Source organism: Erythrolamprus reginae, chromosome 5, assembly GCF_031021105.1.
Source record: "Erythrolamprus reginae isolate rEryReg1 chromosome 5, rEryReg1.hap1, whole genome shotgun sequence".
Classification (NCBI taxonomy): domain Eukaryota; kingdom Metazoa; phylum Chordata; class Lepidosauria; order Squamata; family Dipsadidae; genus Erythrolamprus; species Erythrolamprus reginae.
The window spans coordinates 69332578-69360447 of NC_091954.1; the positions used below are offsets into that span (position 1 = coordinate 69332578).

General features: G+C 40.5%; 1 protein-coding gene across 1 annotated transcript; it reads left to right on the plus strand.

The window, feature by feature from the left end:
* Positions 1 to 2856: 2856 nt before the first annotated feature.
* On the plus strand, positions 2857 to 27059 carry PLEKHB2 (pleckstrin homology domain containing B2). Its single transcript, XM_070752988.1, has 8 exons — positions 2857 to 2986; positions 5524 to 5567; positions 6920 to 7072; positions 10360 to 10462; positions 17550 to 17589; positions 21870 to 21959; positions 23047 to 23149; positions 25130 to 27059. Exons 2-8 carry the CDS (start codon positions 5531 to 5533, stop codon positions 25264 to 25266), a joined length of 663 nt encoding a protein of 220 aa, XP_070609089.1. The 5' UTR covers positions 2857 to 2986; positions 5524 to 5530; the 3' UTR covers positions 25267 to 27059.
* The last annotated feature ends 811 nt before the right edge of the window (positions 27060 to 27870 follow it).

The window sequence follows — 27870 nt, forward strand, 5'->3', positions numbered from 1 at the left end:
TGCTTCCAAGTGAGATGGGCAGCATATAAGGTAAATAGTGTACCATAAAATTTCTTCAAGAGACACTTATTGATTGAAGGCAGGATTGACTACATCAAAAGCTGGATGCATATATTACTTCACATCTTTAGAAAAACTTTCCTGGTGCTAACATTGATTGATTGTAACAGTGCTGTAGAGGTATTTTCTGTAACACTCATTGCTATCACAAAAAACTGTTTAAGTGAAAGTTTTACATCTTTCTTTAATTATTTTAATAATTTACAGTTAATTTTTCATAACATTACTTTTTCCGTAACATATTGACAAAAGAGAGCACTACAGACATGAGTTCACTTTGAGCATCCTTCATTTTGGGGCGTAAGCCCATGATTCAAATCAATGTTCCCTCTAATTTTTTTTCAGTGTGGGCGGAAAAGTATAATGTCTGGGCGGCATTTTCATGCCTGGGCGTGGATTGGTTAGAAATAAAAGGGGGGGGGGTCACGTGACCTCAAGACACACAGCAACGGTCATAAATAGGAAATGGCAGCAAAGTTTTGATCACGCAATCATCAGGCTGCTGCGAAGGTCCTAAGTGTGAAAAGGGCGCATAAGTCACTTTTTTCTGGGCTGTTGTGACTTTGAACAGCCATTAAATGAACCATTGTAAGTCAAGGACAACCTGCCTTCCCCCCTAGATGTTTTCTGTGGAGCTTCAAAATGGATTCCTGATCTGCTGATCTGCTTCTAAAAGAGTGCACTGGTCAGACAGATAATCCTCAACTTCTGTTCTGACCCCAATGGAGGTCAACGTTTCTATCACCTGAGTAAGACGGTTATTAAGTGAGTTCTGCCTCACTTTACCACCTTTCATGCCACAGTCGTTAAGTGAATCCCTGCAGTTGCTTGTCAGAAGATCCCAAAAGATGCTCACATAACCCTGGGAGATTGCCACCACCATAACTACGTTGTCAAGTGTCCAAAGTTTGATCAAACAATCCCTTTATTTAGGGGATACAAAAAAAATTAAAAAGAAAAGGCTTCAGTTCAAAGTTCTGCTTAGATTAAAGAAATTGGAGTTTGAGAAGGGTTGATTAAGCTTGGAATATTGTTTTGTTTGCCCTTTTTTACTTTAATTATTTTTTCTATTTATATATATGAATTTAGGAATTGCTGATTTGTTTTAATAAAGTTAGAAGTATTGATTATAATAAGATTGTAGTAGGTGATACTGATTTGGATTAATGCATAAATAGAATTGAATTTAGAAGTTAGGGAGATTCGTGATATTAATGATTTTTAATTGATTGAAAATAGAGAATATTTAGAATTTTTTCCCTTTTTTTCTTTTCTCAAATTGACTGAAATTTAAGATTATTAATTAGGTAAGAAATGTAAATAAGTATTATTTGGCTAAATGTTACATGGGCTGAAATAATTTTTAAATTTTGGATTAGGTAAATATACTATTTAGAGGGGGGAAGAAGTCTGAATTTGTATATGTTTATGTTTTGTTTTTAATTTTCTTTTGTTAACATTTGATTGGCTATACAGTGTTCCCTCGATTTTCGTGGGTTCGAACTTCGCGAATAGCCTATACCACGGTTTTTCAAAAAATATTAATTAAAAAATACTTTGCGGTTTTTTCCTATACCACGGTTTTTCCCACACAATGACGTCATATGTCATCACCAAACTAATAATTTTTGCAAATAAATAACAAAAAAAATAATTATTGTTAATAAATAATTATGTTTATAAATATCAGGATCACTAAATGTCTTATTCAATGGTGAGTACCAGTAATAATGGTGAGTAAATGGTTGTTAAGGGAATGGGAAATGGTAATTTAGGGGTTTAAAGTGTTAAGGGATGGCTTGTGATACTGTCCATAGCCCAAAATAGTGTATTTACTTCCGCATCTCTACTTCGCGGAAATTCTACTTTCGCGGGCGGTCTCGGAACGCATCCCCCGCGGAAATCGAGGGAACACTGTACAAGGTTTTTTTGGTTGATAGAAAAATGTATAAAGAAAGAAGGAAGAACTTTGGCATAATGATTAATAAGTTAGAAATATAATTGGTGGTGTACATTTTGAAGGAACATTAAGGAGGGAATTTAATTAAAAGAAAAGTATGTCCCTGGATGACAACATTAGAAAAACCTTTGCAACTTTTTTGATGATTGATATTAGTTACTAACAAAATACCACATTTTGTTCATGGAAAATTAAATGGTACACTGTATTGTTTGAAAGTATGTTGAGAGAAAAATTTAAAAAAAAATTATACCTCCCGCAAAAAGTCCTCCCTCCCTCCATTTTATTCTTCCTTCCTTCCCTCCCTCCTTCCTCTCGACTTCTCTCTTCCCTCTCTCTCTTGCTTTCTTTCTCTCTCTCTTTCTCTCTCCCCACTCTTGCTCTCTCTTTTTCTCACTTTCTCTCTCCCTCTCTTTCTTTCTATCTCCCTCTCTGTCTGTTGCTCTCGCTCTCTCTTGTTCTCTCTCTTCCTTTCTCTCTCTCCGTTGGTGGCGGGCACCTGTGCATCCTCTCTCATCTGCTTCCAAAGCAGCACCGACCCAGAGGAAGAAGAGCGCGCTCAATTAACACATCCTAGATCTGAATGAAAGATTCTCATTGAATATTTCATTTACATAACTATTCCATTTGCACAAGAGAATGTGAAATTGATTGTCAGTGTTGCTTCCTAAGTGGACAGTTTGATTTCACAGGAGTCTGATGTGTAAATAAATTGTGTATGTGCACAATTAAATAATGGGCATGCGTGTCACCTTCCTTCTCTTGTTTTGGGAAACTACAACTCCCACCTACAATTGTGAGCATGTGCAGATGTATGAAGTGACGCAAACGATCACAGGACGCAGATGACGGGAGAGGCCTGGGCGTCGGGAGGCGGGGCTGTGGCAGCCTTTCCATTTCTCGGCAACAAGGGAAGGCGGAAAGCTGGGATCCTAGGAATTGCGCGCACTTTGCAAAGTGTAACAGGTCAGTGGATTCCCTTTTGCTCCTTCTCCCCGGTTGAGCTGGATCACTGCTTTTACGGGGTTCCTGCCAAGGGACACACAGAACGGCTGCAGGCCAAGGGGTAACTTTTCAAGAGCTCGAAGTTTTAGCTGCGTCGGAGGTCGTGTTTTTCCAGACGAGACAGCCGGGCGGCGGGCGGCGGTGCGCTTTTTGTGGAGGGAGAAGAGGACCGAAAGAAAGCCGCACTACAGCGGTGGGGCGGATGGTTAACCCCCCCCTCCACCGCCCGGCTGCAACTCGTCTGGAGGAGGCAGCGACAAATCCAACCAGGTCACGCCATCGCGTTTTGTAATCCTTCGTGCTGTAACGAGTTCACGGAGTCGGAATCGCTTATTTATTTATTTATTTTTCCCTCCCCATCTGAAATGTCAGAGAAAAGAAGGTGAATCAGAGATAGTTTAATGGCATTGCAACGTAGCCTTTTTAGGAGAGGATTTAAAACATCTTTCAGTAGAATTTCCAACTCTTACGCGGAAGTCATTTCTGAATGACCGCAGAAGGGAACTCAAGACTAATTCGAGCTGATTTGTTTCTTAAGAACTGCGCAATATATATAAAGAAACATCGGGTTGTCGCAGGAAAAAAAAAGCTTGATTGTTTAAATTTTTGCTGGATGTAATTCTCATGTCCAAGGTTTAAAAATCCTGCTATAAGAAGGAGAGTCTGGAGTTGCTTGTTTTTAAAGGATGCTGTCATTTCCTTTGTGCTCTGCCCTTAAGAAAAAGTGCAGCCCAATGAGATGTAGGATTCTCTTTTAGAAGCAAAGACTAGGAAGTTATTACTGATATCCACAAAAGTAAATACAGTATGATCTTTTTCTCAGCTACATTGATTAGAATTCCCGTTATCACTAGTCAACATATTAGATTGGCCTTTATAGTTATATTGAATGCTGTCTTTCATTAGACAGTAAATACATAATACTTGATGATAATTATATTTATGATCCTGAAACATCTGGATGAAGCAAGCCTGAAATAAAGTAATTATGAAATTAATAACTTAGCATTGAACTGGGCTGATAGAAAGTTAGCATTTGTTTCTAATAAAGTGATTTATTTTGAACAATCCAGTTTCCATCTCAAATGGATATAAATATATTGTCCCAACTTTCATGGGTCCATACAATAATTTAGAAATATTAATTGTTAGGGTGACTTATATATTCAATTTACCTACATATAATTTTTAATCCACTTAAGATCAAACCAGTAATGTCTGTCAATTTTTATGATTTAATGTTTAACAAAGTGGTCAATATATTTGTATCTATAGCTGAAAGAAATTCCAAGAATGTTACTGTTCTAAATCTAGTTTTAAAGATGGTATGCCAGTAATATGAACATGATTCAATTGTAAGACAAACCTTTTACACAGAATATACTAGAGATGTACAACTTCTTGAAAGGGGTATTTAAAATGCAGATCAGCTTTTTCATGCTACTTCTGTTTCCCAACACAATAAATGTGTGGAGATAATTGGTAAGAGCTTCCAAAGCATAGAAATCTGATAAACAAATAAACAAACTATGATAATCTGGACAAAAAACAAAGAAATCCTATTCTATCAGTTTGAAAAAAATTGCACCAGAAGTTTCTTCTGAGAATTTTTTTCAGGCTGCAGATGTAATTTTGTATTAACAAATACAGGTGTGGTTTACCTTTCTTCTACTTATTTCTTGGGCTTTTGCTCCTTTTCAGTTGAATCTGCCCTTAAAGCAGGGACAGCAATGTTTCTAACAGATATATCCCTGGGCTGAATGGAAAATTGAGGATGGTTGAAAAGGAGAGTAATCTACCAACTCCCACCTCTGCACTAATCATATAATTAAAACTTATGTACCTTTATTGCCCAGTATTGGTGGTTAAAGGCAGTTTAGTGCAATGGGTAAGATCCCAAGTAGAAAGTAGAATTAGAATCTTACTTTCTTAGACCCTTAGAAGTTATGGACAGTTCAGTTTATTTATAATTAAAATTATGGACAAGAGCCAGTTTGATCTAATGATTAAGGCAGTGTTTCCCAATGCTGGCTGGGGAATTCTGGGAGTTGAAGTCCAAATATCTTCAAGTTGCCAAGGTTGGGAAACACTGGATTAAGGCACCAAGCTAGAAACCAGGAGCCACTGAGTTCTCGTCCTGCATTAGTCATGAAAACTGGCTGGTAGACTTTGGTCCAGTTACTTTCTCTCAGCTCAACCCACCACACAGGGTGGTTGTTGTGGGTGAATAGGAGGAGGAAGAAATATTGGTTATGTTGCCAACTTTATAAAAGTAATAATGGTGGGATAAAAAGAAGTAATAAGTGGCCAAAATAATATCAGTTATTCTTTTAACATATCACCAACAAGAGAGAAAATTGCATTTTATAACAACTTTCATTATTTTGGTTAATAACTTCCAGAATTGGGATTCCCTTTGGGGATTGTTATATTAGTGCATGGTCTCATTACTGCTATTGATATATCTGAAGTCTTATCATATACTTTTTGCTCTAGAGATTGGTGATGGCATTGGTGAAAAGTGGATGGTTGCTCCGACAAAGTAAGTAATGGATTCCATTATCCACTCTTTGCTTTGGGACCAAATAGCTTGATATTAAAAGCTAATTATTGGATCACTTCATATTGTTTGCTTTAAAAAGTCTGCAGGCAGCATTCTCTATGCAAGGACTCTCCCTTGCCTACCCTCTTTTTTCCAATCTGGAGCTCCCCTTCCATCAGTAAGTTGTTTATTTCTCCCCACTGGACAATTTACAGTGGTGATGGTAGTGGGGAAAAACTCTCGTGGGGAAAAAGGGATTAAATAGCTGTTCCCAGCAGAGAGAGACCCAGATACGCAGAGCTATAACTCCTATGTAGAATGAAGACGCAATCACCCAAGAATTTGGCCTGGATGATGGAGTTTTCATTTATATTTGCAATACATTTTTGGAAGAAAGTCCTGCAATTGGTATGACAAGAGTTAGTACATGCCAATGACTCTCCACCTAACTTACATTTTTCATTTTGACTGAACAAGTCTCAGTTTTAATTTAAAAAATGTAAGTTAGGTGGAGGGTAGTGATGGGCGAACCGAACCCGCACAATTCGGGTCCGTATCAAATTTTGCGGTGTTCGGTATGCCGAACATGAACCCGAAATTTTTTGAAACTTCGGGCAAAGTTCAGGGTCGTGTTCGGCGTTTGGAGCTTTGATGTCACCGGCAGGTTGCTAATGATGCCAAGGTGATCACTTCCTAGATTCCATGGAATCCAGGAAGTGATCACCTTGGCGTCCTTAGCAACCTGCCGGTGACATCAAGGCCCCCCCACCGGAATCTCTTCGTGGGAGGGATTCCCCAGCTCCTTCAAAGTGAGGTCTTCACGTAAAAATAAACATTGTTATTTTTACATGAAAGGACACCGTAGCGGCGCTGCAAGCAAAGTGCGGTCCTTTCACATAAAAATAAACATGTGATCACCTTGACGTCACTGGCAGGTTGCTAAGGACGCCAAGGTGATCACTTCCTGGATTCCATGGAATCCAGGAAGTGATCACCTTGGCGTCCTTAGCAACCTGCCGGTATACATGACGTCAAAGCTCCGCCCCTGGAATCTCTTGGTGGGATTCCCTGTTTGGGTTCGGGTTCAGCCGAATTTTGCGTAAAGATCGTCCAAACTTGCAATTTATGCATGGTATGTTTGTGTGTATATTTGGTTTTTAATAAGGGTTTTTAAATTATTTTAAATATTAGATTTGTCATATGCTGTTTTATTATTGTTGTTAGCCGCCCCGAATCTATGGAGAGGGGTGGCATACAAATCAAATACAAAACCTATACACAGCATGAATAGTTACAACTCAGGTTTGCCTATCGCTTCACCTTCCATGATTATTCTATATGCATTTCTTTAGGTACTATATTACGACGCTGGAAGAAAAATTGGTTTGATTTGTGGTCCGATGGCCATTTGTTGTTTTATGATGACCAACATAGGCATGATCTAGAAGATAGAGTTCATATGAAAATTGACTGTATCAATATCAGAGGGGGAAATGAATGCCGAGGTGAGTATGTTCTTTTTATCTGACTTTCCTATTCTATTCACATGCGTATGTCTGCTTTCTCCCCCTCTTAAATATCTAAGAGAACTTATTGTATCTGTAATAGTATTAATGTGAATATAAATTAAAATGTTGAATGCAGAAAAATGGTTTTAAATGGCAGTCAGTGATGGCTGTTTTTGTGTTTGTGAGCACCCAGAATAATAGTCTTTATTGATTCAATGGGAGTTATTCCTTATGTAGGCTTGGATATGATTTTTGTGTTCTGATAATTGACTTGCTGGCAGTGATAATGAGTCATTTTATTTTTCTAATGATAGAATTTGTATACCTGTCTTTTATTAGTTGGTTTTTATTTCACAAGAGAAGACAGGATGTTTCAGCTTAGATATTTCATAACTAAAGCAATATATGTAGTGAACATTAAAGCAATTGTTTTGCCCACTTGACAATAGTTTCATTTGTTTCATTCTTATGATGTGAATAATGATTGGCCAACCCTTCTTTGCTGCCTCCTGATTAAAAGAGCTGAAAAACTGCAAGATGTGTTTACTTAGGCAAGAAAAAAAATAAGGAATGAATGAAACAGTGCTCCATAGGAGATAGAAAGGGCTTGTTTCCTGCTATCGCAGAGGATAGGATTAGAACCAATGAGTGGAAATTGCATACTGGCAAATTTCAGATACATCTGAGGAAGTGACACACTCTAATTCCAAGTTTGTCAAATCCTGGAGAAATGTTGAGGATTCTGAAGTTAAAGTGAACACATTTGGAAGATGGCTAGACTAGGAAGGACTTGTCTATATATATAATATATATATTTATTAGATTTGTATGCCGCCCCTCTCCGTAGACTCGGGGCGGCTCACAACAATAAAACAATTCAAGACAAATCTAATAATTTAAAAACATTTTAAAAAAACTGTTATTAAAGCAGACATATACACAAACATGCCATACATGAATGGTATAGGCCCAGGGGAGATGTCTCAATTCCCCCATGCCTGACAGCAGAGGTAGGTTTTAAGGAGTTTACAAAAGGCAATAAAGGTGGGGGCAGTCCTGATGTCAGGGGGGATCTGGTTCCAGAGGGTCGGGGCCACCACAGAGAAGGGTCTTCCCCTGGGACCTGCCAAACGACATTGTTTAGTCGACAGGACCTGGAGAAGGCTAACTCTGTGGGATCTAATCGGGGATTCGTGCGGCAGAAGGCGGTCCCGGAGATATTCTGGTCCCGTGCCATGAAGGGCTTTATAGGTCATAACCAACACTTTGAATTGTGACTGGAAATTGATCGGCAACCAATACAGACTGCGGAGTGTTGGTGTAACATGGGCATATTTGGGGAAGACCATGATTGCTCTCGCAGCTGCATTCTGCACGATCTGAAGTTTCTGAACACTTTTCAAAGGTAGCCCCATGTAGAGAGCATTACAGTAGTCGAATCTCGAGATGAGTGACTGTGAGCAGTGAGTCCCGGTCCAGATAGGTCCGCAATTGGTGCACCAGGCGAACCTGGGCAAACGCCCCCCTCGCCGCAGCCGAAAGATGGTGCTCTAATGATAACTCCTCCCTTCTGATTTTGGAAATTATTTTGAGTCAAATGGTTGTTCATATTGCTTTATTTGTGACTTTTAAAATACCAATTTTTCTTTTGTACTATGAACTTCCATTTTTGAGTCTATCAGGGGAGGTATTTCTTTTTTTAGTAAGGAGGCAACATTGTGTGTGTGTGTGATCTCGACCTGGAACACACTTGCAAGCAGCTCTTCAAGAGCGAAAGGACTGGCTTCCAAGGGAGAAGGAATCCCTCTGGAGTGCTGCAGAAATGGCAGGGGTAGATCCCAAAGATCTGAGCTATGTTCAGAAGAGAGCATGGAAGAGAACTGAACTTGGCAGGCAGCTCTTGCAGTCTAAGTATCTGGGAGATTGCTTAACGGCTACAACTGAGAGTGCTGGAATTGTGGACATTTAGCAAAGCAGTCATGTGGGAATCTTGCTTAACAACTGCTTCACTAGTTCCACTTTTGGAGACCACATTTGGAATACTGTGTTCAGTTCTGGAGACCTCACCTACAAAAAGATATTGACAAAATTGAACGGGTCCAAAGACGGGCTACAAGAATGGTGGAAGGTCTTAAGCATAAAACGTATCAGGAAAGACTTAATGAACTCAATCTGTATAGTCTGGAGGACAGAAGGAAAAGGGGGGGACATGATCGAAACATTTAAATATGTTAAAGGGTTAAATAAGATCCAGGAGGGAAGTGTTTTTCATAGGAAATTGAACACAAGAACAAGGGGACACAATCTGAAGTTAGTTGGGGGAAAGATCAAAAGCAACATGAGAAAATATTATTTTACTGAAAGAGTAGTCGATGCTTGGAACAAATTTGCAGCAGACGTGGTTGGTAAATCCACAGTAACTGAATTTAAACATGCCTGGGATAAACATATATCCATTGTAAGATAAAATATAGGAAATAGTATAAGGGCAGACTAGATGGACCATGAGGTCTTTCTCTGCCGTCAGTCTTCTATGTTTCTATGTAAACAAATTTTAAATATTTCTTATATTTCTCAGGCATGGCTTCTGGATTTTGCTTTGGCTAGTAAAAGATGCATAACTTGGGAAAAATATTTTTCCCATTTTAATTGTCAACTGCCAGGAGAATCAGGAGATTCAGAAAGTTCAAAGGCAAAGAGAAATTAGTGGGATATGAAAGTAGAAGAAATTCCAGGTGGGTGGGACTTAACCTCTTTTGGGCATGAAGGGATTCATAACTGATGATGTCAGTCATCCTCCCTTGGGTTCAGCCTGGTCATCTCCTACATTAATCTTAGAATGAATAGAATAGAATTTTATTGGCCAAGTGTGATTGGACACAAAAGGAGTTTGTCTTGGTGCAGATGCTCTCAGCATAAATAAAAGAAAAAGAGACATTTGTCAAGAATCATGTGGTACAACACTTAATGATGGTCATAGGGGTCAAATAAGCAATGAAGAAACAATATTAATAAAAATCTTAGGTTTGCTTATAGTACCTTGATTGATGTATGAAAAGCATATTATTGAGACAATAATTTATTGATTTGAGTATTGTCAGGTGACCTACAAATAGTAGATCTTCTAATCCAACCCCTATCTCAAGCAGGAGACCCTATACCATTCAGTTTCTTCTTAAAAACCTGCAGTACGAAGTGTGTGTGTGTTTGCTGATAATGACATTATATATACTGTATATATAAACTTCATCACAAGGTGTAAAAAGCATCTCTATTTTGGACAGGTTTTCAGCCTCCAGAGGGCAAAGCTAGAGACTGCTTGCTGCAGATAATTTGCCGTGATGGGAAGGTGCTCAATCTCTGTGCCGAAAGTACCGATGATTGCTTGTGAGTTTTGAATTATTTTCCTTTTCTCCTTTGATTCAAATACAGTGTTCCCTCGATTTCCGCAAAGGGAATGCGTTCCGAGACTGCCCGCGAAAGTAGAATTTCAGCGAAGTAGAGATGCGGAAGTAAATACACTATTTTTGGCTATGAACAGTATCACAAGCCATCCCTTAACACTTTAAACCCCTAAACTGCAATTTCTCATTCCCTTAGCAACCATTTAGATTATTACTCACCATGTTTATTTATTAAAGTTTATTAAAAAAAAAATTATTAAAGGTGGACAAAGGTTTGGCGATGACGTATGACATCATTGGGCAGGAAAAACCATGGTACAGTGGTACCTCGAGATACGAGTTTAATTCGTTCCGGACCTGGGCTCTTAAGTCGAGCAGCTCTTATCTCAAACGACTTTTCCCCATAGGAATTAATGTAAATAATTTTAATTGGTTCCAGCCCTCAAAAAACTCACAAAGTTAGTCTAAATTATGCAGAAAGACATGTTTTTAATGAAGAAATGTACATGTACATATAAATGAATAATGAAGTTTCTTTCACTTAACTTGTAAACTTTCTTAAACTTTTAAATTTACATATGTTCAACTTCTCTGCCACCCAATCCTGTAGGACAGAGGTCCCCAACCCTTTTTGCACCAGGGACCGGCTTTAAGCGATCAAGAGAGGAATGGGTGAATGAATGGACGGAGGGTGGGAAGGAAGGAAGGAAAGAGGGAAGGGACAGGAACAGAGGAAGGAAGCAAGGAAACTTATGAAAGGGGAGAGTAAGAGAGGAATGAGTGAAGGGAGGGAGGGAGGGAAAGGTGGGAAGGAGAAAGAAAAGAAGAAATAGAGGAAGGGAAGGTAAAAGAGAGAAAGAAAAAGAGCAAGAAAGAAAGAAAGAAAGAAAGAAAGGGGGAAGGGACAGGAACAGAGGAAGGAAGCAAGGAAACTTATGAAAGGGAAGAGTAAGAGAGGAATGAGTGAAGGGAGGGAGGGAGGGAAGAAGGTGGGAAGGAGAAAGAAAAGAAGAAATAGAGGAAGGGAAGGTAAAAGAGAGAAAGAAAAAGAGCAAGAAAGAAAGCTGCAAGCCCCCCCCCGAGCCCCCCAGGCCGGCTGCAACCTTTTAAAACACGCGCGCCGCTTCGCAGCTGTCTCCTGAAGCCGAACGCGGAAGTTAGCGTTTGGCTTCAGGAGACAGCTCCTTGGCGCTTGTATCTCGAATTTGGGCTTGTAAGTAGAACAAAAATATCTCTCCCCTCCCAGCTCTTATCTCGAGTTGCTCTTAAGTAGAGCAGCTCTTATGTCGGGGTTCCACTGTATAGGGAAAAAAACCACCAAGTATTTTTTAATTAATATTTTTGAAAAACCGTGGTATAGCTGTTTCACGAAGTTTGAACCCGCGAAAATCGAGGGACCACTGTATAGGAGTTAAGTAACTTTCATAACTGAAGTAACTTATATTTGCATAATACCTTTGGTATAATATATCTCTCTCTCTGTGTCTCTTTCTCTGTGTGTATGTATGTATATATGTATGTATGTATGTATGTATGTATGTATGTATGTATGTATGTATGAATGTATTTTTATTTATTTATTTATTTATTTATTTATTATTTAGATTTGTATGCCGCCCCTCTCTGCGGACTCGGGGCGGCTCACAGCAAGATATAGCAAATCGTAACAAATCCAAATAAATTTAAAATATTTTTTAAAAGTTTAAAAAGAACCCCATTTACTAACAAACACACACACAAACATACCATGTATAAATTGAACATGCCCGGGGGAGGTGTTTCAGTTCCCCCATGCCTGACGGCAAAGGTGGGATTTAAGGAGTTTACGGAAGGCAGGGAGAGTAGGGGCAGTTCTAATCTCTGGGGGGAGTTGGTTCCAGAGAGTCGGGGCCGCCACAGAGAAGGCTCTTCCCCTGGGGCCTGCCAACGGACATTGTTTAGTTGTCGGGATCCGGAGAAGGCCCACTCTGTGGGACCTAATCGGTCGCTGGGATTCGTGCGGCAGAAGGCGGTCTCGTAGATATTCTGGTCCAGTGCCATGAAGGGCTTTAAAGGTCATAATCAACACTATGTGTTGTTTGTATGTATGTATGTATATGGTTATTTTTCTGTTGAAATCCCATGAGCTATGTCTAGCTGATAAGTCCATAATAAGGTCAATGTGTGTGTGTGTGTATGTCTCCCTATTTCTATCTCTATCTCTATATCTCTCTCTCTCTCTGTGTAACATATTTTTGTTGATAATGAAAAGGAACGGAGACTAGTATAGATTATTTCAAGCTATTTTGCTCTCATCAGCTAGCCATATCCTTACCAGGATTTAAACCTAAGTAGTCTGCCTGTAAGGCAGTAGCTTTAACCTCTAGGCCAGTGTTTCCCAACCTTGGCAACTTGAAGATATTTGGACTTCAACTCCCAGAATTTCCCAGCCAGCGAATGCTGGCTGGGGAATTCTGGGAGTTGAAGTCCAGATATCTTCAAGTTGCCAAGGTTGGGAAATACTGCTCTAGGACACAGGTTCTCCTCTGTCTCAGCTTCTACCAGGGAAGAGTTATATGATTTTTTCCTCTGTCGAATCACTGGTATACTCAAATAGGGGAGGCAGCATACTGCTTCCTTTTTGCCACTCAGACCCTCCAGGGGCTATTCAAGGCAATTAATTTTTATAGCTGACAAACTGTCTTCTAAATGTGTAACATATTTTTGTTGACAATGAAAAGGAAGGGGGACTAGTATAGAGCTAGTTGATGGGAGCAGAATATTTGTTCCTGATATGTTAAAAGCAACTACTGTGAATTAGATTGTGTTGTGATCCTCTAAATACTCAAGGTGAATATAAAAAATCATATGCTGCAAATGTTTTCTTATAGAAACTGTTGGTCACCAGAAGTGTGATGGATTCATTAGGAAAAGATGAACTCTCTTTGAGGTGAAAAGGCAGGCTGATAAAGGACCCGTCTTGTCCTCTCTCTGTCTAGCTAACACATTTTATATACTCTCAGAGGTGATAGTGGAAGTACTGGAATTCATCCATAGAAACCTTGATCTTAGCCCCAATGTCTTGTGGTACCTAAGAAGCAGAGTGACAGCGGCAGTGACAGGTGAACTGAAGTGGCTCTGAGGCATCACTATGAGTGGCATCTCTAACAAAGCAAACAACAGTTGTCAGCTCAATTATGGCTTGTTTCTCTGTTTTTTAAGGACTGCTCTTAGTCCTGAGAAGGTCCCAAGGGATGAAAGATACCCTAAGGGAAACTTGAAGTTGGTGTGGGCTTTTGAGATAAGGGCCTATTTTCAGTGAACTGCTTCTAGTTCTCTGCCACTTCAGGCTTTATAGTTTGCTGAGAACAACAACACAACCTCTAATGTTTATTGTGGGTCTCCCAGAGTCTGTCTCTGTCTCTCTATCTCTCTCTGACATATAAACACCCCCCTCCCAACACACACCTGAATGAGATAATAGAAAATACTTTCTGTAGTCTTTCTACTTTCACAGTTTTCTTTCATTCCTTTTAATTTAATTTCCCCATTTCATTCTTGCAACTATCAAATAACGAGCTTTTCCATACTCAGAACTGCTAATCATGTTGGGTGACATTAGTTTTGTTTTCCTAATATTTAAGAGTACATAAATGGAAGATGTATAATAAGGGTTTTTTTTAGTTGTTTTAGTATTGGATTGTTACATGCTGTTTTTTATCACTGTTGTTAGCCGCCCCAGTCTACGGAGAGGGTTAATCTTTCAGTTATTCATTATTCATTTAAAGAAACATTCAATACTCTTTAAAGAAAACCTGGTTCTTTAATGCACTGCAAGCTATTAGCACATTACATTGGCCCATTCTACGGATTATAGGGAGAGTTCAAGGACATTGAGATGATTCAGGAAAGCAACAAATAATTTGGTCCAGTCTTCCTATAAACAGCCTTTTGGCACATAGGCTATCGGAGCATGCTGTATGTTAACCATCCTAGAGCCGGGGTCTCCAACCTTGGCAAATTTAAGATTTGTGGACTTCAACTAAGATTTGTGGACATCAACACCTTTGCTGGCTGAGAAACTTTGGGAGTTGAAGTCCACAAGTCTTAAAGTTGCGAAGGTTTGAAGAGAGCCCCGCCCCAGAGCAGCGTTTCCCAACCGGTGTGCCGCAGCACAGTAGTGTGCCGCGAGACATGGCCAGGTGTGCCGCGAGAAGCTCAAGCTGGGCGGGGCGCTGCCGGCACCCCTGCCTGAGTGTCGTCCTGTGGATGGTCTTGGGCTTCACAGTCGCTTCCTGGTTCCCTCTCCTCCCACCGCCTGTGTCTCCCGCCGTCGCCTCCCACCAAGCCGTCGCCCGTTGCCGTGGGTTCCTCGAGTGGGAGCTGCCGCTTCCCTCCGTCCAGCTCAGCCACGCTGCCGTAGAAAGCACAGAGGTTATTGCCACCGCTTCTGCCTCCACTCAGGGAGCCACCGTGGTCACCGCGCCTTTTCCTCTCCCTCAGCTCAACCACGGTGGCTCCCTGAGTGGAGGCAGAGGTGGCGGCAATAACCTCTGCACTTTCTACGGCAGCGTGGCTGGGCTGCCTGGAAGGAAGCGGCAGCTCTGAGGAATGAGGCGCTGGCGGTAGACACAGGCGGAGGGAGGAGAGGGAACCAGGAAGCCACCGTAAAGCCCCAGACCAGCCACAGGACGACCTTCAGCCAGGGGCACCGGGACCGCGCGCAGCCATGGTGGGAGCAGCATGAGGTAGCAACGAGGCGCGAGGACAAGCAGGCAGCTTGGCGGAGGGGAAGCGCTGAGGGGCTCTCCTCCTTCCCCACCCCCGCGCTTCTCTCCCGCCCTGGCTTTCGCTTCGCCCCATGATTTCCCCGCAATTTCATCCAGGCCACCTCTTGCCTCCTTTTGAACTGCGGGGAAATCTGCGGGCAAAGCAAAAGCCAGGGCGGGAGAGACGCGCGGGGGTGGGGAAGGAGGAGAGCCCTTCAGCGCTTCCCCTCCGCCAAGCTGCCTGCTTGTCCTCGCGCCTCGTTGCTACCTCCTGCCTTTTTCCAGGGGCCTTTGGAAGGCACCCAGGGAAGGGGGGGGATTGGGGGTGGCTGCAGCGGCTTCTCGTCCTCCTCATCCGGCTGCTAATGCCCGCCCGGCCCCTTTTGCAGTCCCTTCACGGAGCGCTTTTACCCGGAACATTTAAAATAAGAAAAACCTTCGCCGGCCTTCCCCCCCCCCCCCCCCCCCTTCAGTGTTCCCCAGGATTTTGAAAATATGAATAATGTGCCGCGGCTCAAAAAAGGTTGGGAAACACTGCCCTAGAGGATAGTACCATATACATTTTCAAGTCAGCAGCATTGCTATGATGATCAAGAATTTAGATGTGGGGTTTGACAGACCTGCCAAGAAGAGACATTAATCTAAACTTATATTTTAAACTGGATGTGCATCTGTTTTACATTTTATGCATTGTCCTTAGAGTAGTGGGTAATGGTTTATAAATACAGTGAACCCTCGATCATCGCGAGGGTTCCGTTCCAGGACCCCACGCGATGATCGATTTTTAGCGAAGTAGCGGTGCGGAAGTAAAAACACCATCTGCGCTTGCGCAGATGGTGTTTTTGCTTCTACTGCCGCCCGCCCTTCGCCCGCCCACCCCGTTGCTCGCGCAACGGCTTCCCTGGGTGCCCGCTCGCTTGGGAACATCCCAGCTTCGCTCCCAGCTGGGGAGCGGATCTAGGGAGTCCCCACCGCGCGCAGCGTTGCTGGGGAAAGCGCGCGCGCTTGGGAACATCCCAGCTTCGCTCCCCAGCTGGGAAGCGGATCTAGGGAGTCCCCACCGCGCGCGCGTTGCTGGGGAAAGCGCGCGCGCTTTCCCCAGCAACGCGCGCGCGGTGGGGACTCCCTAGATCCGCTCCCCAGCTGGGAGCGAAGCTGGGATGTTCCCAAGCGCGCGCGCTTTCCCCAGCAACGCGCGCGCGGTGGGGACTCCCTAGATCCGCTCCCCAGCTGGGAGCGAAGCTGGGATGTTCCCAAGCGCGCGCGCTTTCCCCAGCAACGCGCGCGCGGTGGGGACTCCCTAGATCCGCTTCCCAGCTGGGGAGCGGAGCTAGGCTGCCCCAAGCTCGCGCGCGCCGCCCGCCCGCCCACGCTGTTGCCGGCTCCGCTTCCCAGCTGGGAAGCGGAGCTAGGGTGCCCCAAGCTCTCGCTCCAGCCCACCGCCGCTGGGGTCTTACGGGGCAAGAGGGGGAAGACCCAGGGAAGCCTCTGCCCGGCGGGGAAACTCCACCATCTACGCATGCAAGGGCACGCATGCGCAGATGGTGGAGTTTACTTCCGGGTTGCAAACTAGCGAAATAGCCCTTTCGCGATCCTTGAGGACGCGAAACTCGAGGGTTCACTGTAATGTAATTTATGCGGCTGAAATGGATTCCTGTGACTGATAACTATTGGCTGTTAACTATTCTTTCTTTAAAATCCTTTTTTATTAAACAATTTAACAATATTAAAAGATAAATCAAAATCAGAACAAGAAAATAAAGTAAAAAATGAAATATAAAGTGAAAAAAAGAAAGGAAAAAATAATATTAAAAATAATACTTGAAGAAGTAGTTCCTAATTCCTTGCAACAAGTGCAAGAGTACTTTATTAAAATTACATAGTTAACCATTTTCTATAACATCTATCATCTGGTGACCAAAGAAAAGAAACTTCACAGAACTGTTAAATCTACCATTCAATCTCTAGAGCATTATGTTTTAATGCATTGGAATAGAGTTACAGTGCTATAAGATATGGACAGTTAACATATATGCTCCCTTCCACTGTGGTTTGCTATACCAGATTCAGATGGTTAATCTACATCCCTTTACTGATGTAATAATTCTTTATAATGAATGCTGAACATACCATATACTGTTTCACTTTGAACAGTATTCTATATTCATGCATTGTTATAATATGTAAATAATTCAGATATTTGAATTTTTATTATTAGACCATTGTTCAGTTGTAACTGGTAATTGCATACATTATTTGTTCTTTGTTGATGCTAGTGGTTTATTTCCTTTTCGTGCTTTACTTAGCTGATGTTTCTTGTAGGGCTTGGAAAATTGCTCTTCAGGATGCCAGAACAAATGAAGTGAGTATTTTTTGTTATTTTTATCTGTGTTGAGAAATTTAACTATTTAGTTATTTTGAATCTAATTCCAATTTAGTAATACAGTGTTCCCTCGATTTTCTCGGGGGATGCGTTCTGAGACCGCCCGCAAAAGTCAGATTTCCGCGAAGTAGAGATGCGGAAGTAAATACACTATTTTTGGCTATGAACAGTATCACCAGCCTTCCCTTAACACTTTAAAGCCCTAAATTACAATTTCCCATTCCCTTAGCAACCATTTAGATTATTAGATTATTACTCACCATGTTTATTTATTAAAGTTTATTTTAAATTTCTTTTATTAAAGGCGGACAAAAGTTTGGTGATGACATATGACGTCATCGGGCATAGGGGGGGGGAAACCGCAAAGTATTTTTTAATTAATATTTTTGAAAAACCGTGGTATAGGCTTTTCACGGAGTTCGAACTCGCGAAAATCGAGGGAACACTGTATACCTTATTTTTTGGAGTATAAGATGCACTTTAGTTTTTGGGGAGGAAAATAGGAAAAAAACATATTCTGCCTCCCAGGTATTCATCTGGCTAGTGTCCTCAGTCTGGACAGCTTCAGCACATTAGTTTGCTGGTTTTGAGCGGGACAAAAAACAGCTTTTAAAGCACAATTGATAGACAGAAGCAATGAAAAAAGCAGGCAAAGTACAGATTGCTACACTCTTAGCACCTGCTTAGGGCTTTAAAAAAGTTTCAAAACTATTTTCTGAGGATAAGACACACCCAAATTTTCAGCCTCTTAGGTTGGAGGGTGGAGTGTGTCTTATACTCTGAAAAATATGGTAATTTTAGACTGCTTACAAGCTGTACTGTCACTAATATTGTGATAATTGATAATGTAATATTTTTTAAATAAATATGTTTATTATCTTTCTCAAAATGTGTATCAGGCCTCAGTTCTAATGGGCTTTGGTTGGGCAACTACAATATAAAACATAGAGTACAAAGATAAAAACGAAAGTTAAACATAACAAATGGCCAAGAAGGCACAACACCTCTTTGAACAAGATAGTGTTTTATTTGTTGGCGAAATGCAAGTAGGGTTAAGACCTTCTGCATTTCCAGGGAAGAGTGTTTCAGTTGTTCTCATTCCAAATGTACCCCATAAAGAGTAAGATCCTTCAACAAGCCTTGTCCAATGTCTAAATAGATAGGCAGATTTTTTTTCTTGCAAGACTTTGATAGAGATATTCTGGAACTGTTCTGAGAATTCTTTCAATGGTGTTGCTGCATTTTGTATTACTTTTAATGCTTGGGTCATTTCCAGTGGAAAGCCACTTATATAAATCTGAAGGGGAAAGAAACCCCAATAGAACATAATGATGATGCTTTCCACTTTTTTATCATGTTTTTTACAGATTGTGATTTAAAAGGGTTAGGAGCAGAATGTGCAACCCAACTCCCCTGTATATGTATAATAAATCAAATTTTCTGGGATAAAAGAAAAAGAGAACATTTCATATATGGCCAACTACCCTGCTCAAAAAAATAAAGGGAACACTCAAATAACACATCCTAGATCTGAATGAATGAAATATTCTCCTTGTTCTGTGCAAAGTTGAATGTGCTGAAAACAAAATGAAATTGATTGTCAGTGTTGCTTCCTAAGTGGACAGTTTGATTTCACAAAAGTTTGATTTACTTGGAGTTATATTATGTTGTTTAAGTGTTCCCTTTATTTTTTTGAACAGTATATTTACTTTTCCAAAGTTAAACTGGGAATTTTTAAAAAAAGTATTTTTCCTTCCCTTCCTTTTCATGCTCTAAACAGTGGTGTCAAACTCGCATTGTCACGGCAGCATCATTCGCTAAACCAGGCGTGGGCGTGGCCAGCATGTGATCACATCTGGCCCGTGGGCCACAAGTTTGACAGCTCTGCTGTCAGGGTGGTGCAGTGGTTAGAGTGCAGCACTGCAGGCTACTTCAGCTAACTGCTTACTGTAGTTCAGCAGTTCAAATCTCACCACCCGCTCAAGGTTGACTCAGCCTTCCATCATTCCGAGATGGGTAAAATGTGCACCCAGATTTTTGGGGCAATATGCTGATTCTGGAAACCGCTTAGAGAGGGCTATAAACGCACTATGAAGTGGTATATAAGTCTAAATGCTATTGCTATTGCTCTAAAGTAAACCTTTATTCAAGAAAACGGCAGCAGAGTTAAGCTCATGAATAAATCTGTTCTACCAATTCAAGCAGCTTTGGTGGCTGATGTACTCAAGATTTTTTGGATTATAAATCCTGTCACTGGATGGGGTGGAGGGACTTGTAATCCAAAGCACTGCTTTTAAGTGTACAGTGATCCCTCGATGTGATCCCATGATGTGATCCCTTTTAAGTGTACAGTGATCCCTCGTTCTTCGCGAAACGCTATATCGCGATTTTTCCCACCCCGATGACGTCACTCTCTTCCTTCCTTTCTCATCTTTCTTTCTCTCTCTCTTTCTCTATCTTGCTTCTTCCTCTCTCACACTCTCTTCCTCCCTCTCTCATCTCTTTCTTTCCTTCTCTCTCTTTCTCTATCTCTCCCCCTCTTGCTGGCGGGCGGCGGGCGGGCGGGTGGGCGAGCGGGGAGCAGCGAGGAGCCGAATCGGGGTTTCCCCTTTGCGTGGGCGGCGGGGAAACCCCGATCTTCATCTGCTCGCTGCTGCTGCGCTGCCGAGCAGATCAGCTGCTGGGCGGCCGAAGGAACCTTCCCGGGGTCTTCCCCGCCGCCCACGCAAACTCCACCATCTGCGCATGCGCGGCCATGAAAAAAAGGGCGCGCATGCGCAGATGGTGTTTTTACTTCCGCAACCCTACATCGCAAAAAATCGATTATCGCAAGGGGTCTTGGAACGGAACCCTCGCGATAATCGAGGGATCACTGTAATGGATTATAAGGCCCACTACCCCATCCAGGATTATGCAAGCAAACTTCAGAGTCAGTTGAGTGAGAGGTTGTAATATAACTTGTTTTGTGAAAAGTCACAATTAGTTTGCAGAAGTGAAAAAATGGAAATAAATAGCTCCGGGGAGAGCAACATAGCAAGAGACTTTAAAAAAACAAATAGTGGGTTGTGTAATACTTTAAAAACAAACAAAGGATTCAGTCACTACTTGCACAAAGCCAACAAAAATCAAGTTGTTTTTGAATAACAAAACATTTTTTAAAAACTTGGTGGGATTCTTTATTGAGATTCTTATTCTCATTCTTATGGGACTTATCTGAAAGGCAGAGTGGGTTCTTGAAAATAGCCCACTCTGTGCAGTGCTATTCATTGTGGTATTTCTCAAGTGTTGAAAAAAAATGAGTAATTAAAGACACCTAAAATGTTGAAGTTTTTCTTTTTTTCTAAGAAGTAAAGTGGTACCTCATGATACTAACTTAATTGGTTCCAGGAGGAGGTTCGTAAGGTGAAAAGTTTGTAAGACGAAACAATGTTTCCCATAGGAATCAATGTAAAAGCAAATAATGAGTGCAAATCCTTCAGGAAAATCCCAAACTTTAGAAGGGAGGCGAACAGAGGGCAGGGAGGAGCAGCTAAAGGGGGTGGGTGGAAGAAGCAAGGCTAGGCTAAAGGGTGAGTGGGAAGGAAGAAAGGCAAGGGAGGCGCCCCTCCCTTTTCTTTCTTCAAAAGACACCCTTTCAGTGCCTTTGCAAGCACCCTGTTCTCCTACTTTTGTTAATGCAAAGTCTTTCCCCTTCTGAGCCGCCCCTCCCTTTTCTTTCTTCAAAAAAAGGGGGGAAAAGAAACCCCTTCATCCCAGCAGCAGCGCCTTGGGTTAGTAAGGTGAAAATAGTTCGGAAGAAGAGGCAAAAAAAATCTTAAACACCGGGTTCGTATCTTGAAAAGTTCGTTAGAAGAGGCGTTGGTAAGATGAGGTACCACTGTATGTGGTCATAGGATTAATTTTACTACCACATTGGCCAGCCTAATCTGTGTTCCTACATTACAACGGCATCTCCTATTTTATTCCTCTGGAATTTTGTATGCGCTGTTTTCATTTTCCATCTTTCTGATAATAGAAAGCAAAACTGAGAGGATTAATTTGTATAGTATGTGTATAGCACAATAGATGTTAAATTATCCAGCTATTAGTTAGAAACATTGTTTTTTGCGGGGGAAAAACTAGATTTGTGTTTTTCAACAAACACTGTTGTGCAAAAGATACAAGTTTCTTTGCCTTTCTTAGATTTGATCTGCTTAGTTGCAGATTTCATTTAATAACATGACCAAACTGTTGCTGTATTTTTATGTTGATGTGTCCAGGCTTATGTTGCTTCTGAAGTGATGTATGATGACAATGCAATTTCTTCAGCACCCCCTCCATATACAGCTTGTGTAACACCATCACCTGAGGTACATCAAATTAAATGTATAAACGATTTAAAATGGTCGTGATTGATAAGTTTTATATCATCATGCATTAAACTTACTGACAGGATGTCTGACTTGTAAGAAAGTACAATTTATTTTTTCACTCAGATGCATTATGCCCCCATTCCTAATTAAAGCAAAGCCTGTAGCTTCCTAGTCCCGGGATCCCACAAGGACACTTGTGAGCACCAGTGGATATAACTTGCCCTTCCCTGTCCATTTGATTATTTTGACTGAAAGCAAATAAATACAAAATTAAAGTTTTGCAAAGTATATTTATCTCAAGTTTACCCTTTGTTTCTGAGGATTTATCTGGTCCCTATTAGACCCTAAAAGCAGGTCCCACAGAGTTGGCCTTCTCCAGGTCCCATCGACTAAACAATGTCATTTGGCGGGCCCCAGGGGAAGAGCCTTTTCTGTGGCGGCCCCGGTCCTCTGGAACCAACTCCTCCCCGGAGATTAGAACTGCTCCCATTCCCCCTGCTTTCGTAAACTATTCAAGACTCACTTATACCGCCAGGCATGGGGGAGTTGAGACACCTTTCCCCCAGGCTTTTTTATACTTTGTTTTATGTTTGGTATGAATGTGCTGTTTGGTTTTTTAAAAAAAATAATGATAGGATTTTATATGTTTTTTAATATTAGATTTGTTCCACTACTATATTGTTTTTATTACTGTTGTGAGCTGCCCTGAGTCTTCGGAGAGGGGCGGCATACAAATATAATAAATAATAATAAAATAATAATAATTCTTAATTAAATTAAATTGAATAGTAGTCTTTGTGTGTACTAGCCAGTCCTGGGGGAAAAGCTAAGGACAGAGACAACATCCATAGGTTGGAGATAGAAGGTAAAATTGGTGCTGGGGAACAGCCTAAACCACAGGTGACAAACTATCGCATTGTCAAATGTACTGTGACATTTTTCTTCCTTTGCGGAGCTGGAATGGGCGTGGCCTGCATGTGATGCATCCGCCCCATGGGCCGCCAGTTTGAGACTAAATTGTTTCTCGTAAATAAATGTTTTGTAACTGGTCCTATTCACCCTAACATGACTATAATTTCCTTAGGTTTATGGCTACCCACAATACAATGGTGCATATCCAGGATCTCAGATCATTTACACTTCTAATGGACAGACATATGCTGTACCTTACCAATATCCAAACCAAGGTACTTGTTCTTTTTATTTTTCTCTTGAGCTGATTCAAAGCTTAGAGTCATTTTTCATGGACAAATTATGTACAAACAGTTTTTATGCTACATTAGGGGCAAGTAATCCCTTTTGCAACCCAAAGTTGTAACCCCGTCTCCCTTGCTTACTTTAAATTTGAGAAGGCTAAGCAAAATAGTTGGATTAGGTCTGTTAATAAGCTCAATACTCTTGTTTTAGGGTTATTGATTTTTTGACGAGCAATTAACTATTGAAATTTGAACCATACAATGTTGATGGTGCACCACCAGGCAAGGAATCCTATATAGCCTAAAAATTGTCTACTTTTACCATTTGTTAAGAAATGGGGAGAAGTGTGGAGTAAAGAGATTGGGAAGTTTTGAATTGCTCCAGGGGAGAAAGCAGCTGAGGCCAGACTCTCCCTAAAATCCCTGAAGCCTTATCTGCTGTTCCCAAGAGAATGCAGTTAGTCTGGCAAGACTCTTACAAATAGGCTAACAACAATAAGACAGCAAATCTGTTCAGTTCTTGGTGTCCTTTTGGTTCCTTGCTCCTGAAAGAAAATATTTTATTTATCCTATTTTATATCTCATGTGTTTGCACTGAATCAGTAAGTTATTTTGGAAGGAGTTTTATACATATGTGTATAAACTTGGAGGAATTGAACTTATTGATAACCCTCAACCTGTCCTTGGAGTACTCATATCCAATGACCTAAGTCTTAGAGCCCCCTGCAACAACTTTTCCAAAAAGAGTTGCTAACCTAATCCTTCGGAGCTTCTTCTCTGGTAATTTTGAACTGCTAACAAGAGCTTACAAAACATTTGCCAGACCAATCCTAGAATACAGCTCGCCTGTATGGAGCCCACATTGCATATCTGACGTCAACACAATTGAGAGAGTCCAGAAATATTTCACAAGAAGAGTCCTTCATTCCTCTTCTCACAACAAAATACCTTACTCCGCCAGACTTGAAATTCTTGGTTTAGACAACTTACAACTCCGTCGTCTCCGTTCTGACTTAATATAGTTCATAAAAATCATATACCAAAATGTCCTACCTGTTAATGACTACTTCACCTTCAACCGCAACAACACACGAAGCACGAAATCGATTTAAATTAAATGTCAACCGCTGTCAAAAAATACGACTTCAGCAACGGTAATCAACGCCTGGAATGCACTACCAGATTCTGTGGTTTCTACTCCTAATCCGAAAACCTTTATCTTTAGATTATCTACAATTGACCTCTCCCCCTTTCTAAGAGGTCTGTAAGGGGCGTGCATAAGCGCATCACTGTGCCTACCGTCCCTGTCCTATTGTCTTCTTTTGTTATTTTTTATCATTACTTATCTAATGTTTTATTTGTACAAATTACCACCCTATAATTATTTGACTAAACAAACAAACAAACAAACAAACAAACAAACAAATAAATAAAATAAAATAAATAAATGCTACTGAACTTAGTGGACTCATTTACGAAGTAAATGTTTAGAAGATTGCACTACTGGGTATGTCCTGTTTGTATCCACTCACAGTGAAATAGCTTAGTCAGTAATTTTAGGATTAAGTTTTGGTTTTGTAGTTACAGAATTGATTCCATTTGACAGACACTTGCTTCCATTTGCTTTTTCTAAGTATTTTGGAGGATTGGGAATGAGTTTAAAGGAGAGCAGTAACTGCAGTCTCAATTCTTTTACTCATGCTTCTTCATTTACCCTCTTTTTGTGCATGTGTGAATAAGTTAGAGAACATTAGGCATGTTCTCTAATGCTCTTTGCTATTAAATCCAAAACTTTCTAATTGATATTAATTAGAAAACGTCTTTTATTACTTCATGATAAGGTTTAAACCCTGAATGTGTTGAGTGCCCAATTTTATGGAGAGCTAACATTCCTTGTGCTAGAACAATATAAAAATGAACAGACAAATAAGTTATTTCAAGTTTAGTTCATCCTTTTTTCTTCTTCTTCAGGTCCTTATGGCCCGCTTCCGGCAAATCATGTCATCATTCGAGAACGTTACCGAGATACCGATGGAGATCTGGCATTGGGCATGTTGGCTGGGGCAGCAACAGGAATGGCCCTGGGCTCATTGTTTTGGGTGTTTTAGGTTTGCTTTGGAGCTCCAAGTTGAAAGAAGTTCTTATTATCTCCTGTGTATAATAATATATATATTGGTAAAGTAGTGTATAGGCCTTTCAAAAGTTCTAACAATACTTTGGCTAATGATACACTGGAATTAGTTAATCACATTCTTAATCATCCAAAAAGTTCACTTTAGTTAAGAAAGGTCAAGTAATTCTGAGCCTATGTAATGATAAACAAGTAGCAGTAATAACAAGTGATGTATTACTAACGGTGGATAAATAACCACAACTGACTTAATTTTACAGTGAAATATTAACAGCTCTTTTAAAATTACTTCAACTGCTGCCTCAAAAGGAAGCTCAACTATCTTCTTTAAACATTCGTTAAAGATAAAAGATAATGACTTTATACACTCTGTGGCAGAGAGAGAATCTCTGTGTGTGGATTTATGTGGTTCTTGCATTTCAACAGTTGTTAAATATTCACCACAAAGGCAGGTAGCAATATATAAACCCTCCTAGAACGCCATAAACACTCCCAACATTTTGTTTTGAAACTATTCCAATCTGTATTTGAAGGAGTTTGATGACCATGTAAATAATGCCAGTGTCGTATAAGTTGTTCTTTTATTTAGTTGGAAGACTAGCAAAAGCCTGGACACCATCCCCTGGATCTGCTCTGTTGAATTATTAGCACTCTTAGTCAAGTGGAGATTATGTTACTTAGAACTCTAGGAGTTGCCTTCCCATCCCATCAGAAGGATGTCAAGTAAGGAAGAGGGACTACATATTCACACACTCAATTGGATAATTTTAGCTGTGCCAGAATAATCAAAGTAGCAAAAGGATTCAATCATTTGGCTTTGGGTTGTGATAAATAGAAGATGTTATAGTTTTTCTGGGCATGTAAAACTTTTTTATATTATTCTAAATATAGTAGAATGATATAAATAGAGAACGGAGACTAACAAAAAATTATTCTTTTTATTGAAAATTAGTTTTAATTATTTAATCTGGGACATTGCAATGAAACTTGGCCTTGGTGATTAAGACTGTCGTACATTGAAGAATTTCTAATGAGTTTAATTTAATACTTTTAGCTCACACAATAGTAGCAGTAAGAACCTGATATTTTTATAAACAGTGCGTACATGTCTTGGTGAAATCTTAAGATCTGAGTACAGTTCCTCCAATTGTCTTTTACTGTTCTTTTGTTTTGCAAAGTTGAAACTTTCACAAAAGCAGACTTGGGTGATGCCAAGGACCATATATAGGCAAGTGCTAATACAGTCTGTGATATCCTGTTGCGATAGGATAATTAAATCAAAGTTGGGTGATGGCACAAGAAATCTTAATACTGGTTTCTGTAAGCTTTGCATTAAGCATATGCTGTTACTTTTTGCCTTAGGGACATATGCAACAACACAATTTAATGAGAGATATGGGTGTCATCCATCATTGTTGAACTTAGGAGCTTTCTTTTAAATAAATGAATAATCTCTCTGCTAAGATATTATTCTTGTTTTGATGATAGATCCAGTCTAGGACATTTCATGTGATCACACTGTAAATTGAAGATAATAAATGTTTCATAAATATATGTATTTAAATAATTTATGTTATGTTGGAATATATAAGTTACATTGGAAGCCTTTAAGAAACTGATTATATAGTCAAAATTAATATTAGCATTTTCTCTTTTTATGTAACTTGTCAAGTGCACCTTCTTTGTTCATAGATTTTTCCGAATTCCCTATTTCTACCTACTGTATTTGTACTTTGAAAAAAATAATAATAAATCTAGTATTTGAACTGCTACAAGTTTAAATGGTACATATTCCTGGCATCTCCTGATAATTAACTAAGTTAAACACCAAAGATTATCACATGATATATCGAAACTATAAAAGGAATCTTTTATTGGAACATTTGTATCCTATTATGCACAATTCTTTGAAGTTAGAGTTTAATTTGATCTAGTGGTTAAGGTACAAGGCTAGAAACCAGGTAAATGTGACTTCTAGTCTCACTTTAAGCATAAAAACTAGCTGGGTGATTTTAGGACAGTCATTATCATCTCAAATCACCTCACAGAGTGATGGAGGTGAGAAAGAGAAAGGGGAGAGAAAGGAGTAAAAAGTGTGTTAGCTGCTTAGAGTTATTTAAGAAATAAATGAAATAACACAAAAAAATTATAAAACATTTTATTACAAGATTTTAAAATGCAGTAGATAAATCAGATGAATTACTGTTGAATTTTAGTTAAATATGCTGTAGGAAAAAAAACAATCCTGTGTGTCATCTATGTATAGCAGTGATCCCCAAACTTGGCGGCTTGGGGGGCAGGAAAGGGGAACTGGGCCATGTGAGCAGCAGAGGTGGGTTTTAAGGAGTTTACGAAAGGCAAGGAGGGTGGGGGCAATCCTAATCTCCTGGGGGAGCTGGTTCCAGAGGGTCGGGGCCGCAACAGAGAAGGCTCTTACCCTGGGTCCCGCCAGCCGACATCGTTTAGTCGACGGGACCCAGAGAAGGCCAACTCTGTGGGACCTAACCGGCCGCTGGGATTCGTGCAGCAGAAGGCGGTCTCGGAGATATAAATTGAGCCCTGCATGCATATGTGTGTAGTC